The sequence below is a fragment of the Ambystoma mexicanum genome, chromosome 8 (genome assembly GCF_040938575.1).
Source record: "Ambystoma mexicanum isolate Mex_15411 chromosome 8, UKY_AmexF1_1, whole genome shotgun sequence".
Taxonomy (NCBI): Eukaryota; Metazoa; Chordata; class Amphibia; order Caudata; family Ambystomatidae; genus Ambystoma; species Ambystoma mexicanum.
This window is the reverse complement of record NC_090929.1, coordinates 1,437,132,212-1,437,152,846: the sequence shown is the minus strand read 5'-3', so window position 1 is coordinate 1,437,152,846 and position 20,635 is coordinate 1,437,132,212. Positions and strand designations below refer to the sequence as shown.

Genomic DNA, 20,635 nt, shown 5'->3' with positions numbered 1-20,635 from the left:
CTATGTATGGTTTCTTCTACCCTCGCTCTTAGAGAGTATCTTTTTGCTTTCCGCGTATCACGCGGTGACATGCTCCTCCGAGCCAACACTTATGCGTCACTGGCGCGCCTAATGTGCGGCAAAGGCGCGCAAAACGCAAGCCTGTCTGGGTCCCGGCAGGGTGGCTGGGCAATGGGTCCCCCATCTTTCTGTCTCTGATGAGTCGTCCTCTTTTGTTTCCGTTAGACGGAAACAGTTTATTGCCTTGGACCCTTTGGAGACCTATCTGGCCTCCTGACTTTGTATCTAATCCTGCAGACATTGTAGCAAGGCCAGTACCCAACTTCAGTCAGTTGCATTGCCTGTTGTGTAATGCTAGGTCTTTTGTGGCTCATGCAGCGGGCTGCTTTGATCTTTTGTCGAACCGTAAGCCAGACTGTCTGCTGGTCTCTGAAAACTGGCTATCCGATTCTTCAGGCCGGCTGTGATGGCTATGCTAACGGACAGCTAGAATATACTGAGGTCTGATCATGCATCTAATCGCCCTGGTGGCGGTGTTGCTTTTATTTTTTACACTAGGTTTACATCCACCACAATTCCTTTATCAGTTAAATGTAAAATTGAGGCACTTCCGGTACGTATGGTTCTTTCTGACTCTAGGACTCATTTCTTACTGTGTACCGCCTCCGGGATCTGATCCCACCGTCACGGAAGCTTTTGCTTATCGTGTGGCTTCTGTGCAGCTTCAATATACTAATCTGAACGTTGCTGGTGATTTTAATTATAGGTGCAACAACCCTTCTGATAGCACTGCTGCTAAATTTATTGTTGCCCTGGACGATCTGTCGCTGTTGCAACTTGTTACTGAGCCCACGCACATCCTGGCCAATCGCCTGGATCTGGTTTTTGCTAAGCATGATGCGATTGCTGACTCTACTGCCCACCGGAAAACCTGGTCTGATCATGTTGTCATTCCTTTTGTGCATTACTTTACTGATTGTGCCTCCACATCCTGTAATCAGAAGGTATGGAAGCACAACTGGCGTTCGGTTGAACGTTCCCACTTGCAGCTCATATGAATGAGCGTTTTCTTCCTACTCCTAGTCTTGATCCTGGTTCTCTGTCCCAGATATTTACGTCTGTGTCTGACTTAATGGCCACGCTCATGATTATTCGAGTTTATGTTCGGCCCTCTGAGTCCTGGTTTAATGACTAGCTTAAACATTTTCGTCTTAAACACAGGCAAGCCGAACGGAAATGGCGCTCCTCCTATTCCCCTGGTTACAAGGCTGTGTTTTGTGCCGTTACTTCTAGTTATCACCTTGCCATTAAACTGGCCAAACAAAGGTTTCTTTACCCTCCAAGTTGCGAATTCTATCAATCAGTCTAAAGTACTGTTCAATGTTGTTCGTTCACTGTCCAGTAAGGTTTCCCCTGCCAATTGCATTCCCACTTCCCAAAAGCTTTGCGACTCACTTGCTGATTTTTTTTCTTCATAAGATAGCCGACATTCGTGATCACATTTCGTTTGCTCGTAATTCCAATAGGGAAATTATGGTCTCTTCCCAGTCATCTGCATATGTCCAGGTGCCTAGGCTTCTGCCTGCTTCTCGAACCTGCAGGGACTCTTTCCCTTCTTTTTTTGTCCGGTGACATCCCTGCGGCGGTGGAGAGAATGAAATCTGCCTCACTTACTGATGCCATCCCTCTCAAAATAGTGAAAATAATTTTGCCCTCGATTATTTCTAATGTTGCGGTTGCTATTAATCACTCTTGTTCTACAGGTATATTCTGCCCGAGCTTAAATGTGCCTTGGTAATTCCCTTGCTCAAGAAACCTCTTCATCCTTTGGTTTCTGGTAATTATCTTCTGATTTTGCTTCTTCCTTTTTCTATGAAGCTGCTGGAATCACTGGTTGCTCCCCTTATCGGACAGTTCTGTGAAGACACGCCTTTGTTTGATGCCTTTCAGTCGGGGTTTAGACCTGGTTGAGGCACCAAAACTGTTCTGGTCTCTGCGTTGGGTGAGCTAATGCTGTTTTCGGATCAGGGTGGCGTGGCGGCTTTGATCCTGTTGGATCTTTCCACCGCATTTGATACGGTTGGGCACTCCATCCTGATCAGCCGCCTCTCTGCTCTCTGACCTACCCTGTTCAATATTTATATCCAACCTCTTGTTGTACTTATCCGCTCAGATGCTATTCTTAGGCTGATACTCCGATCTTAGTTCGGTTGGACCTTCTCCATCCTGTCCATTCCACTCACCTGCAGTCCGTTGGGAGCTGGATGAGCGACAACTGGCTTAAATTGAATGGAGATAAGCCTGAGGTTTTGGTTGTTGGCTCTGCTCTGTCACTTCCTCTTGGACTTTGTCTTTTTGGCCTTCTTCCTTCGGCTCTTTCCCTGTCGCTGTGCCTGATAAAGAATCGCAGTGTTAAACTCTCTGCTTCTCTCTATAGGTCTTCTCAGATCAGCTCAGTTTGTCAAGCGTGTCATTTTCAGCTGATGATTCTTAGAAAGGTATTGCAGTATATCCCCCATCATCTTCGGGCTCCGGTGGTTGCAGCTTTAGTCCTCAACCAGATTGATTACTGTAACTCTATCTTACGCAACCTGACTATTTGGTACAACGTCTTCAAATTTTGCAGAATTCGGCAGCCCGGTTTGCTACTGGTTCCTTCTTCAGGGATCACATTTCCCCGGTTATGCACACTCTACACTGGCTGCCTGTGGTTAAGCATGTTCACTTTAAAGCTCCGTACACAGGGCCTTTCATTCTTTTGGGCTTCAGCATTTACATCTTAAATTCCGGCCTTATGTTCCTGGTCGACGGCTGCGCTCAAAAGATCAATTTCTTATCACTGTGCTTCGATTTCGCCTTGTCCGAATTGGCGGCCACTCATTCTCGGTGAGGGCTGCCAAGCTGTGGAATGCCTTTCCTGTTGCACTGCATGCTATGGCGGCCCATTTGCAATTCAGCCATGCTTTAATTTTTCTGGTCGGCTGCAGTTTCTTCTCATTCTTGTTAGCGCCAGATTGCCTTTATGGTGTCAGTTGCTTTGTACTTCGGTACAAAATGGATATCATAACATGCAGCCTTTCTTCAAACTTTGCTACTTGCCAGTGGTAAACCCAAGGTTTGAGGGCCATGTAAATAAGAATTATTTCTGTTGACCATGGGCCGAAAATACTCCAATACACATTATGTTATGTTTTCATTGTGTTTGAATGAAACATTGCACATTTTTCTCGGGTACATGCGATTTCATCGATTGAAAAAACAACTGATACATTTTAACGAATAAAAAACGAAATAAGTTTCTTTTTTGTTGTTTTGGGGGTGGGAGGGGTTTTCCCCCGAAGCCCACCCTTTCTTTTATTCCAGTAATACTTTTCCCCCACTCCCAACCCCATTTTTAGGTTTTTCCAAAATTATTTTTGTTTTTTAATTCGTTAAAATTTCAATCGTTTTGTATTCGATATCACTACATGCCATTTTTCTCAGAAAATGTTACCTTTAAAAAAGTAGTACTTAAACAGGTAACAATATCCAGGGGCAGGTGTTTACCCCACAAAGTCACTTTAAGAGAGTTCCAAGGTGAGTAGACTGTTCCATTGGCACAAACGGGACAAGTCGGTGGGTCATCCGCAAATTGGGAGACAATAAAGTCTCAGTTCTACCCCACATATGTGGATTTGGCAAAAAACAACCCAGAGGGTCAGGGGAGGCTCTGAAGAACAGATTTCAGATTTCGATGCAAGAACCAGAAGCTCTAGAAGAGGATGCAGCAAAGGAGGAAGACCACTAATGTTAACAAGCGGGAAATGCTGCAAAGACGTCCTTCCGAAAAGTCTTTTGGAGGGACCAGAGGGAACCCAGTGGGTGAGCATTGAGTACAAGTGCCCAAATCGGGGCCAGTGATGTGTTTTGAAAACAAAACAGCTCCAGAGAGCCAAAACAACCAGGTTAGTACAGGGCTAATTTTCATGTGTGATTTACAGAAATCCAGACCCCCAAGGACTTGAACTATGGGTCAACCAGTACCCCAATGACCAATAAAAACTAATGGCAGTCCCACAAGAGAGCCCTTCAAACTAGCAGCGAAAGCACCATCGAGAAAGATGAAGGAACCCATCAAATACGTTTCTGGTAGCTCAGCAGGCAAAAGGCGGCAGCAATCCAGCAGGAAACGATGCCAGCACAGGTATAACTGAAGAGGGCAACCCAGAAGAGCACAAGGAGCAAATTAGGTGGGGTAGTGGTGTCCTGCTACCTTTCCAGGTGACAGTAACTGCACTAAGACAGGAGACCCTTGTGTTAATAGGTGATAAAACTGCCTTGATACGCTCATGTTGTAGAAGGCACGACGTGATATACACGTGGAGTCAGGATGACACGGGAAGCCCAGGGTGGGCTTCTAGCAGCAAGAAACATGCCCAGACCACCGCATAAACCCAGTCTCGCAGGATGAGGGCCTAAAAGTGCAGAAACTACAGTAAACCTTGAGGAAAACCCACAGCTGGGAAAGAAAAAGGTACCTGTTATTCCTGAAAATCCAGCAACAAGAGGCCGACAGGTGCCAAGGTTTCCCCTTAAAAATCAGTAACCGGAGGGGCTGGCTAAAGATAGCCTGCCAATCACAAGAGGAGGGCTGGAGACAAAGGGGTCAGGTGCTCAATAATTCGAGTATGTCCTTGGAACTGCTAATCACCCCAGACACATCCACAAGATGTGAGGAAAAGCCCAGGTACGTATACTGCTATAAGCCAGCAAAAATAAGAAATGAAGTCCCAAAATCTAAAGGAGCACATGGTTAATGGGTATGTAACGTAAAGTAATGACGTAAAAGCCTTGCCTAAGGGTTTTACACCATTCATGCACGTTGTGGCTGATTTTCAATCATTTGTTTGGAGGAGAAATGCGGTGGAACGCAACCTGCATTTCCGCCGCCTCCCCTCCTTCACGTCAAACAAATTCTACAGTATTTGCGCCATCATCGATTTCCATGCTGGCGCAAATGCTGGAGATACCAATGCACCGGCATAAAGCATAAGGGTCCATGGTAAACGCTGTCTGCAATGCTCGCAGTGTTCACAGTGGAAATTAAACCCCGACACTGTCGAGCAGGGTTTAACTGAGCGCTGCTTGCCATTAAAGCACTCAATTAAAAGTAAACGCTGAATAGCATGCAAGCATACCAACCAGCATTTACTCACTATGCACAGCGGAGAGCAATAGGGCAGGGCATAAGGCAGCGTACACACATGTACGCTGCCATTTTCCCTGCACATTTTCATTCTGCAGCACAAATGACGAAAAGTTGGCTGCAGAGTATGCCAACACGTAACGTCTCTCCACGACAAATTCAACTTTTGACCAACATGAGCTCCGAAATGGCAGTGAAAGACTTAAAAAATACTTTAGTAGCCAAACAACTACTAAAAAGATACATTGGGCTACCAGTGCGGTAACATGGCACAACTGGTATAGCTGCCGCCTGTTTATTTCCTAAAAGGAAAGTTGGGTGATATAATCACCGTAGGGCAGGTGGCATGCTTAGGAAGTACTCCTAAGGCTGGGAGTGAAAAAGAATGTGCGCTACCCTGGTGTAATTGTTTCCCTAAGTTTACCAAAACTTCATTAAGGGTGGTGGCGTTGGGCTCGTCGAGGCAGGGTGTGCATCACTTGGGTTAAAAGAGCGTGTGACATTTTTCTGCTGCGTCTTATACCACCAAACGATCTTTCAAACTAAAACTAAATGAATTCCAAAGTTTGGGTGACCATTGTTGGGATGTGGGTGGAATCGTCCCAGGCTGCCAAGAGTTTTTGAACAACGCAGAGGCATAAGAGCGTGCTATAGATGCATGGGTAGGTTAAAGGAGGGGGGTAAATGGAAGCTATATTATGGCAGGTTGTTGTATCTCCGGCTGTAGATTGCACTAGGAAGTAAACGCCATTTTAGGAGACAGCAGCCATTTTGAAATCGAGGCCTAGCGCTGCACTGCAGCCAGGGCAGGAGGCCCAGCTCAGAGCATTAGAATGAGGGGGCCGAGAGCAGTTAGCACAAGAGAAGTAGAGCACGAGTCTCCAACCTTCCACTGGCCAAATCCTAAATTATAGCGCCCAGATGCCCCCGTGCCCAGCATTCCGAGGTACCAGTCAGCCCCAAACCACTGACCATAAAACTGTTAGATTGCCAATGGATCAGGAAAATCAGAGAGCAGAGGCGGACTGCCCCCACCATCAGTTCATGCGATTTGTGCTGCGAGGTGCCAGGTAATACAAATAAACCTAAAACCAGGGTGGGAACATTTGGGGAGGCGCTGACGAGACTGCGAATGAACTGGGTTTGCAAGTTAGTATGACCTCGAAATTATCCTCTGCGCTGCGCCCATATCTGCAGTGCCAGGTGCACATTAGACCACAGATAGGAAATGTTATGATTTTCACTTCTAATTGCCAATTGGGGACAACACGCCCGATGACGTGCAAAGAACCACCCCGCGTGGAATAAGACGTGCAGGAGAAGCTGGGACCAATGGCCTGGCATCCCTTATTGAACAGGCCGTATACGTATAAGGTCGCATCAACCAGCCACCTGGATTCGTACCCCATGTAATTTACGTCACTTATGACGCTGCATGCCTTTATAACTTCTTGCTTAAGCTGTTTTCATCAGAGCGATCCGTGGAAGCAGAGCCTTTTGCTGGAACGTCCGTCTTTTTTATGGAAATAAACCTTGTTCTCCTTGCAAGAGGTGTGCTGATCCTTTTTCTCTAGTGGGTTGTATTCTTTCTAGTGTGAGCGTTGAGGGGCTTCTCTACACCATGTTTATTCTCCCAACACTGTCAATCAACTCAACCATTTGTCACTAATCCTATGAAAACAGAAAATCATTTGCACAAAGTGTTGCGTAATCCAGGGTGTGCAATGGAAGCAGTCTGCTTCCTAGAACATGCCTGTTAAGGGCTGGTAAAAAAAACTAGAACAAATAGGGCGCTCAGGAACATTGAAAAGAAGTGGAAGTGGAAGCATTGGGAATTCTCTTCAAAGTCACATCCACAATAAGAACCATTGGCAGAACACAAGCAGAGGTTTTCAAATGTAGAAGTTAATCATTTTCTGTTCTTTGAAGACTATAGAAAATTCTCACCCTCGCAGACTTCTGTCAACCCTAAAAATAAAACTCTGCGACTCGCTCTCTTTTACCTTCTGGCCCGACACACTCTTCTCTTCCGGGCACAGCCTGGATGTCCTCATCTCTTTAGACATCTCCCTCTCTAACCCTCTCACCACTCCCTTGACTTGAACTGACCACTATTCTCTCTTCCCACCTGACGCTCTGTCCCCAAGAGGAAGCCAACCCCATCACGCCCACCCACATACACAGTCATATGACCCATGAAGCATGTGTCAGTGAAGGCTTTCGCCACTACTTTCTCTCCTCCTCTGGCTGACTCGACACTCTGACACTGCCCTCTCTAATCTGCATCTATCACCAACACTCTTGATGTCTTTGCCTCCATCATGAGGATCGGTTTGAAGCTCACCTCCAAGTGCAACTCTTGGTTTGCCACTCACCTTGCCACCGTTAAAAGCAACTGAAGGGTGGCTGAGAGGAAGTGGAGGCATCAGGGGCATCCTCTGACAAACTGGCCTGCCGCCTGCTCCAAAGGCAATACAGACTCTGTCCAGTCCAGAAAGGAAGCCTACATCGAATCCTGCGTCTCTGCAGCCTCTAACAGGACTGACCTCTTCAAAATCTGCAAGGAGCTGGCAATTCCTGCTGCAGTCTCCACCTCTCCTGTTCCCTCCCAGGCCCTTTGCGCGGCACTGGCTTCTCACTTCAACACAAGCTCAAGACATCCTATGCTCCCTTTCTTCTTCCTCTCACTCCACCTCTCACAGCCCCTCTCCGGCCGCCTCTGCCTCTCCTTTCTCCTCTTTCCCTGTGTTCACTCCCGACAATGTTTCTAAGACAAGTCGTCATCCAAGCAGGTGCTCCCCTGCTACTTCAGATTGACACCCTCACTCCAGCCTTGGCCGATTTCTCCAATCATTCTTTTGCCACTGGAACCTTCTCAGCCCCCTTAAGCACTCCTTTGTGCACCCCCTCCTGAAAAAACCTTCTGCCGATCCTTCCTCTCTGGCAAACTACTGCCCAATCTCCATCACTCCTTTGCTGGGCAGGTTCCTGGAAAAGCTGGCCATCTCCCAGTTTACTCTCCCATACTGAAGCGGTTGGTTATCTCCATGACCATCAGTCTGGCTTTAAAGCAGCCAGAAGCACAGAAACTGCTGAACACCCACGATGACCTGCTCTCAAAACTCACTCTAGCATCCTTCTGTCCTCACTTCCTTGATCTTACCTCTGCTTTCAGCACCGTCAACCACATCTTTCTGATAAAAAGTCTCAGTGACAACCTGGGTACCACTGATCAGGACCTAGCCTTGTTGACCTCCCTCTCCCATCGACCCTCCCAGGTCCAACTGGGATCCTTTCTCCACCACCTTTCTCTCCACATGTGGTGTTCCCTAGGGCTCTAACCTCTCACCCTGGCTCTTCAACCATTACTTGGCACCTCTAGCCCATCTCATCTCTACTTTCTTTCCTAACTTTCAGTGCTATGCAGATGACACGCAGCTCTCCTTCAGGCTCCCCTCAGCCTCCTCTCCTCTCCTCTCTAGCTCATTCCGGACTGTCTATCTGTGACTCAGGAATGGTGTGCCTCCTACGATCTCTGTCTTAATGCCAGTAAAACTGAGATCCTTCTCATTGTGACCCTCGCTTTCCCTCTTTCACTCTAGCTGCCCTCCATCTGTGCCTTCCTGCGACGCAAAAAAACCTTGGTGTCATCTTCGACTCCACCCTCTCCTTCTCTCCTCACATCACATCACAGACGTCTCTAAGAAGTCCCACGACCAGCTGCACCTCAGAGGTATTCTTCCCTTTCTCTCTTTCCTGCAGAAGCTCACTGTCTCCAGTGCTCGGGTTCCCTCTAAGCTGGACTACTGCAACAACCCCTTTCTAAATCTGCCTGCCTCTTCTCTTCGCCCTTTGCAACTTATCCAGAACAGGACTGCAAGACTTGTCCTTTGCCTCAAGCCCAGGGATCACATCTCTCCAGCGCTGATATCTCTCCACTGGCTCCCGGTGGCTGCAAGGATCAAGTCCAAGACCCTCTGCATTGTCCACACGGCTTTCTGGGGCCGGGGACCACACTACATCTAACTCTCTCTTCCTAAGCACTTTGCTTCTCGAGCCCTTCGCTCATCTACTTCCAACTCTGAAGGTCAGATGCTTCTCTAGGCAAAGAGTGGGCGGAGGAGGTAGATCTCTCTCCTCGGCTGGGGCCTCCCTCTAGAGCAGGACCATCTAAGGTTCCGGAAGCAACTCAAGACCTTCCTTTTCACTTCTGCTTCCCCCCTCTCTCTCGCCCCTGCTGATGTACTTGTCTGCGGCGCTAACTGGTTACCTGGCCACCCTCCGAACCTAAATTGGTGCCTGGCTCCTTGAGGGCCAGCAGTCCCATGCTGTGCCTCAGGGCCTACCACACAGTTCGGGACTGTATCTGAAACCCTACAGTCCTTTGCCGCCTTGCACTTAATTCAACCCGGCCACCCGGCCTGCACTTACTTGAGCTCTGCTCACTGCAATCCCCCTCACCCCCGCAACTCCCCCTTGCATTCCCCCTGCACTTGCAGGATCTGAATGACACAAGGCCTAGTAAGACAGTTTCTGTCTTCCCTTTGTCTCCCCTTCCTTATCTTGTCACCCCTAGAAACACTTGTGTGTGAACAGGCACTTAGTAAATGACATATCATAACCAGAAAAGTTATCCAAGAATGGCAAGTATGTACATTCTGAAATGTGCACTTGTCAATTTCACCTGGTTTTATTGGAGAATTCCTACAAAATGAATAACTTTGAAAGAATCTACTTCAATGAAATACCCATTCTGTTGAAAATAAGCATTTTGCTCCAGATTGTGTTAGTCGCCTGTCGTTATTAAATGGGAAGATTATACACATATAGTTTAAGAATTAGAGAGAGTATAAGGGAAGCGATACAAATGAATACATCGCTTAAGTAACTGAATGGTAAGTAGACTTCCACACATTGCACTATAGAGAAAAACATTTCTATGCACGACAAATTTATCATATGTTTGTGCCAGAGAACGGGCGATTCATTGTCATGCCGTCAAAAAAGAACGTCAAGTAATCTCCTGCAGTCCACTGAATATTAATGCACTCTGCAAAATCATAAATCCAGGTTTGAGCAATAATCTTGGAAAAGCATTCTTTACCTTTGAAGCGTGTGCTCTTGAACCCAAGTAGTGGAGCCTGGCGTGTTCTCGGATATAAGCCGGCGCCTACAAGAAGAAACAGGACGTTTGTATATAGCCAAATAATGTGCGATGAATTAAATCTACATTTCTGAGCGGTCTTTCTCTTCATTTATTCATAATTAAGCTGCATTTTGTGCCATGGATGCACTCCAAAAACCACCATTTCCTGCCACGCTGTCATTATCCCATACACATTCCATAGTTAGGTTTGTACACCACAACCCTCAACAAGACGCTGCAACACACCTCCCGGAACACCATACAATAAGTCAACACATTGAGCGAGGCAAGTTTGGTCGTGACATTTTGATCACTGCCATCACCATATATATTACACATTTTCCTTTCCATATACACCAAAGATGACAATTCTTAGAGGTTCATTCTCAAATGATAGAATATCAGCATTTGCTTCTTCCGGCCTCACGCTTGGCTTTACTTCCTCCGTTGCATCATAAAGAGCCAACCTTTTCCCATTCCGAATTGCTCAATTTTGTCAACTTTACAAGTGTACCCTTTACAAACACGATGCTCATAGGTTGGCCAACCCTAGAGAATTGCTTTCTGATATCTAACCATCAACAAACTAATGACCAAGTACAGCCTCTTGCCTGTGATAAAATCTGTTTTCCAACTATAGTCTTGATGGGAGTCAAAGTACTTTCCCCCACATAGTTCCACGGATATGTTTGTATGAGTGGTACTAAAAAGAGCAGTGGCACTGGAAGAATCACCAATTTAAGAAAGGGGCACTGTTGAGCAGCGAGCCAAGACGGCAGACTAGCTCAAAGCTCAGTGCAGAATGGACGAAAGACCCTGGTTTGCCCCGGCTGGCGACCATTTATTTCAGACCTGCGATAGATCCTGGGCACGGTGTTGGAAGCGGGAGACACGAGAGTTGAAATCAATCCAGCACACCGACTGGAGACCGGTCTTTGTTGGTCGGCCTCTGACTGCGGAATATTGCTGCCTGTGATCGAGCGAGTGCCGGTACATCGTCACAGCCAAAGGGTCAGTTGTCGAGGCCTCGCAGATCCGTGGATGCTTTGCGGTGCAAAGTGAGCCCGAAGCTATGGAAGCTACCTCGAAGGGTGTACACTGGCAGCTCTGCCGCTGGATCGAGCGGAAAGGCAGACCTCCCTTGCCTGACAGGCGGTGTGGTACGGTGGCGGGTGGGGGATGCTGTCGGCGGATTAGAGAGCGGCTCAGAGCAGCAACAGAACAGTAGCGAGCCGGCACACAGCACCTGCCAAGGGCTCGGAGTTGTCAACGGATCATAAATTATAGAGGGGTGAGACCCTGGAGCACATTGAAAGGTAAATCCAATGGACAGTGAGGTACTGGCTCAATAACTTGGCTCAGGTGGGTAGACCGCGAGGCTGACCATTAGCAAGTGCATTGGAACGGTGCTTGCATTATCAGGGCTGTGTACCCCAATACACAGTCTATAGGTATCAGAAGCATTGTCTTTGCTAGTATTATAGCCAGTGTCAAACATACCTCCTTGCAAAACATGGACAGTTTCGGGCATGCATAGGTTTTTGGTCTGGACTACAGGGCACTGACACAGGCTATTGTATATAGGTCGGCACTCTTGTAATTGGAGAACTATAGGAGTTCCCTTTGGATAGCCCTGGCGATTGCATTACTTGGAGGGGTTTGTGTCAGCCCGCAGTGATGACCAAGGGATCCGGTACTAAGAAAGGAAGAGCCATGAACAAATTTGCTAAACCCACCTCTAAATCAACCGCATCTGCTGGCAGTGATGCACAGCCCACCAAACCTGCTGCAAGTCCGGTGGTGAATTGCCCGGTTGGATCTTCAGCGCATGCTAGACATGATGAAGCAGGGTTTTGCATCTGTAAATGTTAAATTAGATTGCATCACTGAAAGAGTATTGTCGATGCGTGCGCAACTAGAAAAGGAGCCAGCGGATCACGGAAGCAGAGAGCCGGATAAGTGCTACGCAGGATAAGGTCACGGATTTTCAGGCTGCTGTCTCCACTCTCACCAGGGATTTGAAGCAGGTTAAAGCAAAGCGTGAGGCTTTAGAGTGGACATCTCGAAGAAACAGTCATTGTTTGGGTATCGGAGGACGCTATCAGCGGTAATATGGAGGTGGCGGTGGAAAACATGCTGCGGGAGCTGTTGGATAACCCAGGATTGTCCCGGCATTTACATTTTGTGTAAGAAATGTACATTTAAATAAAAAATAAAAAAATATAGCACTTGGCCACACCTTATGGGAGGCTGACTGAGTTGGATTTTAGCTCAGATGTTTATATTTGTTTAATTAGTTGTGTATGGTACAGACCAGTGGGTTGAGCTCACAAGTTACTTAGCTGGAAGGTAGGGGATTGGGGAACCTGATTAAAGCACGCAAGATAATGGCTTACGCGAATGGGAAGGGAGCTAGTATTATATTTTTTCAAGAAACGCATATGCTGGCTAAGCAGGCAGAGCTGCTTGCACCAGGATGGGGAAAGTGTAGGTATTACATGACTATTCGACCAGAGGGAAGGGATTTATGACTTTAATACATCAGAATGTACTGTTTGTACACCTTAGTGCAAAGGATGATGTTAAATGTTAAAGGTATTTGTACCGCGCACCGTCACCAACGGAATTGGTCCCCAGGCGCTCTGGCGGATCTGTAAATGATAAGGTGGGGTGGGTTAGTAAGGTGAAGAGGGAGTAGGTTAGTGAGAGGAGTGGTGTTCTGTTGGCAGCTTCAACTCGGTATACACCAGATGCTGAGCTTTGGTGCGGGTATCGGGTCTGTTATAGGCCGCGTGCGCTGTTGGTCTGGCTTATGTATTGTTGCAGTGTTGTGAAGTGCGTGCGGCTTGTTGTGCGAGAGATGGTTGTGTGAGTTTGAGTGAGATAAGTATGCAGAGTTTGAGCTTATATTGGTTAGTGGGTTACTTGACCTTTGGCATGCTAGCCTTTGCAGTTCTGTCCCAGTGTGGCACCAGTTGACCCCCACAACTATCTGGATGCGGCATGGGCCAATGTCCAGAATTTTATCTGGGTGTGGGCAAGCCAACATTCACAGTCCCGTCCAGATGCCGTGCAAGCTAGCGATGAAGTGTATTAGTGCATGGCGAGTTATGTGGGCGTGAAGTGTTATTGGTGAATGTTAACGTGCCTAAAACGTATGACCCTGAATTTCTTGACAAACTATTTCCGTTCTTTGCACAATATCCTATGGCCTTGTTTATCTGTAGGGGTGATATGAATACCATATTAAGTAAGACATTGGATCGCACCTACGACACGCCTCAGAGTCTCAACAGATCGGCACAGACTCTCGCGGCACATATGGGTGAAATGGATGCATTTGATGTGTGGCGTACATTGCATAGAGCAGGAAGGGAATATACGTATTGTTCCACTGTACATGACATGCACTCAAGAATAGATGCATGGTAGGTCTCTAGTGCTCGATATTTCCTTGCTCATTTTCAGACTACTGTCCCATTTCCCGGTCTATACTTTTGGCTAAGGAGGAGGGGACATGGCCGCCTTGGCGTTTTAAGCCTACAGTGCTACAGGGCCCAGTGTTAAGTTACAAATCTGCGGGAACATACTGCCACCTATTTTGAGAGTAATGATGGGTTGGTCGACTCCGAGGCCATACTGTGGCAGGTGTTTAAGGGGTATCCACGGGTAATACTGATTACAACTGAGTTTGGGTTCCTGAAGGCTATAAGGAATGAGATGCAGCTTCATGAGAAAAAACTATCGGCACTGGAGGTCCAATATGCCCAAAACCATTCTTTACAATTGTGACATGACATAAAGGGTAGGTTAGATGCATTTCGAGAAACTGCCGACAGAGAAATACGCTATTTCGATAGGCCGGTCATGGCGAGACCTTATGGGGAGGCTGATTGATCAGGCAGGGTGCTCGCTCGGACTGTTAAAGGTGAGTTAGGGAATAGACGTATCCCTTGCATTGGGCGAGGAGTTGGGACTATGGTGCACACGGATAGGGATATTAATACAGTATTTTATCATTTTTACTCTGTTCTATATACATCCAAGAACACTGCAACCTCCCCGGAGATAGCTAGTTATCTGAATGGGATACCAACAATTCTGTTGTCAGTAGATGCCAGGGAAGCGCTCTAAGTCCCATACACAGTAAGAGATAAAACTAGCTATTAAGGAGCTCCCGAGCGGGAAGGCCCCTGCGTCGGATGGTTTTGGTGCAGAATTTTATAAGACATTTTGTGATGAGCTGGCTCCTTATTTGTTGTGGGTATGGACGGAGGCAGTGAAGGAGGGGATCCTGCCGGAGACCCTCTGAGAGGTTATTATTCTTCCGCAGAAGCCGGATAAAAAGGCGAGTGACTGTGGCTCATATAGACCACCCCCCAATCGCTCAAATTCTGAAGCCAAGATGCACACGAAGATTATGGCTATGTGTTTATCACCATTGATGCCACATATGGTGCAGACGGACTAAGCAGGTTTTATACCGGGCCGATTGATGACCTTCAACTTCAGATGGTTTTGCAATATCTTAACTCCAGTCTCATGTGAGAGTTGCACTGCGGCAGTCTCTCGTGACATGCAGAAAGTGTTTGACACAGTCACCTGGCCCTTTTTATTTGGAGTTCTTGCCAATTATGGGAGCGGACACACTATTGCATGGGGCTGACTGTACTCGCAACCATCAGCCTGAGGATGTACGAATGGCAGGTTATCACCACCTTTTGAATTAGGCAGTGGCACAAGACAAGGATGTCCCCTTCCCCCAGACCCCCCCGTTTGCTCTGGTTATTGAACCCATGGCTGATTAGATCGGGATAAATTTCACGAGGCTGGTATATTACTGGGTGGCAAATCTGAAGTAATTTCGCTATAGACTCAACTAGAACCAATGCTCGCAGTGGTGAAAGACTTTGGCAACTACTCAGATTTGCTTCTCAATACCAGAAAGTCAGAAATATTCCTGCTACCGAAGGGTACTCTGCGGATGATTGATACACTCACTCTATAGACTGGCGCAATCAATCGTGGTTGTAAAAGGCCCGCAGAGAAGGCTAAATGGGAGAGGGACTTTGGCACTGTAACTGCAGATTCAAAGTGCAAGCAAATATGCCAGTTAATCAAGGGAATATCGATTAATTCAAAGTATCGACTCATTAATTTCAAAGTTGTAAACAGACTAACACACAGGCAAGGATATCTAGGTTCCGAGTTGCTACTGCTCAGGTATGCCCTAGATGTCAAGGACCTGATGCCCATTTACTACATATGTTATGGGCTGCCCGAAACTGTACATGTTTTGGAAGGAGGTATGTTTGACAATGGATATAATACTAGCAAAGACAATGCTTCTGATACATATAGACTGTGTATTGGGGTACACAGGGAAAGTGTCCAATATTCAACATAAATTCTAAAACTTAAAGGGATGGTTCGCCCAAAAATTTAAATAGATAGGCAATATTAAAAAAAACGATTGGCATTTTTTTTTCTCCAAGTCCCTATGTAAAGTTTTGAGCAATTCAAGCTCAAAATTTGCAAAAGCAAGCACATGGGCGCATCCATTTTGTTAAATGGATGCCCGTCTCTGCTGGTTTTTGCTTTTGCGGCTCTATTGAAGGAAAAGCCAGCCAGCTGTAGTAAACAAAAGCTACCACTGGGTGGCTTTTCCTTCATTGGTGCCGGGACTCGGAGGACGCGGACCGGAGACTACTATTCATTAGTGCCGCAAAAGCCAAAGCGAGCACAGCGGCGGGCATCCATTTCACAAAATGGATGCCCCCATGTGCTTTCTTTGAGCTTGATTTGCTCAAAATTTTACATAGGGACTTGGAGAAAAAAAAATGGCAATCGATTTTTTTTTAATATTGCCTATCTATTTTTGAAATAAAAAATGTTGGGCAAACCATCCCTTTAAGTTTATTGTTGGCTAAAAGAGTTATTCTGATGCGATGGACGCACAGTAGTCCTACAAAATTGTCTAATCGGTTGCAGGATGTCATATAGGTGAATATGATTGAAGAACTTTAGGTATAATTTACACTGGACATTGTTCCACCCAAGGATATTTGGTATGACTTTCGTCAGTATCTCGCCAATACCTCAGATTGAGATTTATTTTCAGTGCCGATTTTACTATCACTGTTGGACTCACGCTCTTTGTGATATGTCGATCTCTTGAGAATGTATAGCCAAGTACTGTTGTAACTTGAGACCAAGTGCCTGATAAAGTTAAAAAAAAAAAAACGAACCACCAATTTAATTGCAGTCTGCTCTATAGAGGAACCCTAAGGTAAGAATGCATTTTTTCAGGTGCTTGGACAGCTGATGCAAAAACAGTGTGGGCTACAAAAAGATGTTTTACAGTCTGTGAAGGCATCATGAAGCAAGACACAGACAACAGATTCAAAGTTCAAAATAAAATGGTTTATTAATTCAAATGTCACGATGGTTGAAGGCCTAACTTGCCCTATGCTAAGGTGGGATTTCCCTACCTGAACGAAGCCAAGGAAAGTGAGTCAGAAAGTTCAGCTTAAAAGTCTGTCTGTGTCCAAATGCCATCCTCACAAATAATGAAAACGGGTGGAATGTCAACAATAAAGTAAATTGTGATCCAAGCAAAGTTCTGAGCTCCTTGCTTCCTTTTCAGCTCCCCTTTCGAGTTCAAGTGTACCACGAATCCTTGGTGTTCCCTTCCCCAAGTTCAAGGCAACACAGTACCAAAGAAAAGGGTCCGGAGGGCTCCGTCCTCAAGACAAAATTGCAGTTCATCAAGCCCCACGGCTCCCTTCTCCAAGACTCCAACTTATCAACTTCTACTTGGTTTCAGTCTTTCAATGTTCAACACATCTCTTGGTCAACTTGACGCTTCTTCTGGATTGCAATAACAGTTCACTTAAAGTGCTCCTTCTTGGTTTATTTCCAAAATGTCAATTGACGGTTCCGTGGTCTAGGCGCAGTTGTCAGACAACATGGTACATTGATCACAAGTCACGCAACCAGGAACCCTAAGCTTTTCAGCCACACAGGTTCTTCTGTATTTGCTGGGCATGTACAGATTCACACTCACATAGCTTCTTCTTGTCAGCCTCTTGGTTTGATGTGCAGTTTCACACTTTCCTGGCTTCTCCTGGTTAGCCTCTTGGCTTTGCCAAGAGTGTCATACATCCTCTGCCAGTCTTAGCCTTGCCGCACTGTATTCATGTACAAAGTACACTTTGTGGTGATCATATTTCTTCCCCACCTTTCTGTCATGCGCTTTCACACTTGCCATCTTCTACCGTATGTTGCTTTCAAATGGGCACTTTGCATTCATCTCTCATTAGATCGTAGCTTTGCTCGTAATGTTTTCATTCAGTTCAGTATTCAATATTTGTTACTATTCAATTTGCCGCTTAATTCTCAGTCAAACTGTGTTTTTGGGTTTATTTCAATCTACATTTTCTTTCCCTCCCCCAATCTACATTTAATTTGGTTCATTCAGTATTTCTCACTTCCATGTAGGCCCTAGGAGCAGGAGCGGCCCGGTCAAGAGTGACATTCCCTTTCACTCAACGGTCCTCTTCGTTCCTTTCAGGCAGCTGCGTCTCTTCACTTCTGCGGCGCCGGTTGCCGGTAACTGAGGGCCCTGCTCGCATTTCGGGTGCTTCTCTGCACTCGCCGGCAGCTCTGCTTCCCTTCCGCAGACGCTGGTGGCAACTCCTTGCCTTTCTCCTTTGCTCGCAGTTCCAGCTGCAGCTTCCTGACCACAGAGGCACCCACACCTGTAACTTCTGTTGGCACAACTCGCCCTGGGCTCCACGGGTTTTCTAGGTCATCTGCCGGCATCCTGGTGTCATTTTGGGACCCATCCCAGCTGCCTCCTCACAAAAAAACTCCCTGCTGGTCTCCATTACACAGGCCTCCCTGTTGGTCTTCATGTTGCTGCATGCCTCCTTTTTACAAACCTGCAACCACTTGACAGGTTGCAGGTGAGAGTTTTCAATTAGCATTACCAGACTACAATTAGGCGGGACATGCCTATCCTTTGTAGTGTTCTATGTGCACCTTCCTCGGCTCAGTACTAGAGTGGTGAAATGACCTATTGGTGTTTATAACTCCTAGTCGCCTCTTCCTCGTCCCAGTACTGTAGTAGGTTAAATGTGGAAAACTGAGGGGGAGTTGTTTTACAGTAGCCAGTAAAGGTCGGGGAGAGTTAGTTTGAGGTTCAGAAGGAGACGGGGGATACCATGTCTCGCCTTGGGTAACTATTCCCAATTCCCAAGGACCCTCCACCCAGGTGATCCTCACTTGCTTCTCCACCCCCAGAGTCAGGATCCAAAAGCAATGGCCTTTCCCTGGCCACCTGAGAAGAGGATCCTGGGGGGGCAGGGGGGGAGGGAGTAGGACTGAGGCTATCCTCAGGAGGTTTCTCACAAGTCATATATGTTTTTACTTGTCTACAAAGCACATCCAATAGGATGGCACCAACTCAACTAAAAATAATAGAAGTAAAACAATTTAAAAATATAAAATAAAATCACATTTTAAAATCTTAGCTAGAGCCCTGGAGATCCAGAGTTTAGACACTTAAGGAGACCATCTAGGATGGCCGTCTGATACGATAACCAGAGGGCATCTTGTGAAAGAGCACCAATCCTAGCATGTTAAAACTAGTGTGATGTCTTTACTATACAGTGGCCATACTTGCACAGGTACACTTGCCATTTAAAGTAACTGTGTGCTGTGCACCTACATAGCTAGCACAGCTTATTTTTCCTCTCTGGCCGTTTTCTGCTTGCAAGTATACGACTGTCAATTATTGCAAGATACCTCACCTCCAAGTGCCTTGCGGCAATATCAGATTCACTCTCCAAGTTCTAATTCTTGATATGCAGAGAATTGAATCAACACATTCTCAATCTTCGTGGGAGACAAAATCTCCTGAAATCAAGACTGGCCTAAATATTGTTAACCACCCTCAAATGCCAGGTTACATTGAAATCAGATCTAGTTGAAAGTTTATGAGCCAACTACTAGATAAAGAGACATCAGTAAGAGTTTGTCTTGATGCAGAAGGAAAGTTGTCGGAGCCCATACCCACCCTCTGCGGAGTCAAACAAGGTTGCATATTAGCAGCAACACTATACAATCTTTACTTTGCTGACTTTAAGCGAGATTAATAAAAAACCTAGTATAAATTACATCAAGATTGGTACATCTAGGCGGGGGTGGTTAGGGTATGTCGACGACTTGCTTCTGATGGATTATACACTAAAAGGACTCCAAGCTAAACTTGATGCGCTTGAAAGATTTGCCACTATAAATCACCTCACTGTGAATATAGGAAAAACCAAAATAATGAAGTTCTACGGAAAAGAAAATATAAGTAACACAAAAAGTGCCACGTGGACTATAAATTACCAAATGATTGAAATTGATAGATAACAAATTAAGTTGGAAATTGCATTGGCAAGAAACACAGAAAATGCATGATAGCCACCATGGCACTGAGTAAGTGTCAAGGCAATTTCTCTAGAAGTACCATTTTACAATAATATGCTGTAAAGATAGTGTCTTGTCTGTTATATGGAGCAGAAATCTGGGGAAGTCACTATTTTAAAGACCTAGAGAAATTCGAAGCCAACATTTTGAGGATACTATTGCATATGCCTAAGCATCTTACCTGTGAATATATGCTGCTAGAATCTAAAATAAATACTGTATATAGTAGAGTACAATATATGATGGCTATCCTGTATGTAAAACTGTCTAGACCTCATAATGATACATACATAGTTAAAATAAAAGAACAATATGAAAAGTTGAATAATGAGCAAGCCTTATTGACTATACACAGATGACGTATAGCGTATCTCAAATGGGCACTTGAGGACACAGATAGTTGGCCATTATACTCTATCAGTAAGATCAAACGACGGTTGAAACAGCTAATACATGATTGTTGCAGAGAACAAACAATGGTTAACTTGGCAACTAAAGTTAACAGTAGTATGTATTTAGAATTATGGTATAATAGAAAGTGTAGACCGTCATATCAGTTGGCTTATCCTGATTTTAAAACAATTTGATGGTACTTACTGTTCAAATTTAATATGTGCAATACTTTAGAACTCCTGGGAGCAAAAGTGGGTATCCAAAAAGACATTAGATATTGCAGACTATGTGGCATGAACAAAATTGAGACTGCAAAGCATATTCTATGTGAATGTGAGAGTATATCCACCATGCGTTTTAAATACTTACTAGCCTACTATAACACAAAGAATAACTGTATTTTATGTGAAATTTGGGGAAGTCTGCAAGAG

At 45.7% G+C, this 20,635-nt stretch overlaps 1 protein-coding gene across 4 annotated transcripts in view; it reads right to left on the bottom strand.

Moving 5' to 3' along the window:
- Window positions 1-20,635, bottom strand: part of ARHGAP19 (Rho GTPase activating protein 19) — a 507,107-nt gene that overhangs the window by 226,050 nt on the left and 260,422 nt on the right. For all 4 annotated transcript variants that reach the window (XM_069611587.1, XM_069611584.1, XM_069611586.1 and 1 more), the window contains exon 7: window positions 10,290-10,355. In XM_069611587.1, coding sequence (XP_069467688.1) covers window positions 10,290-10,355 — 66 coding nt within the window. The remainder of the gene's footprint in view (window positions 1-10,289; window positions 10,356-20,635) is intronic.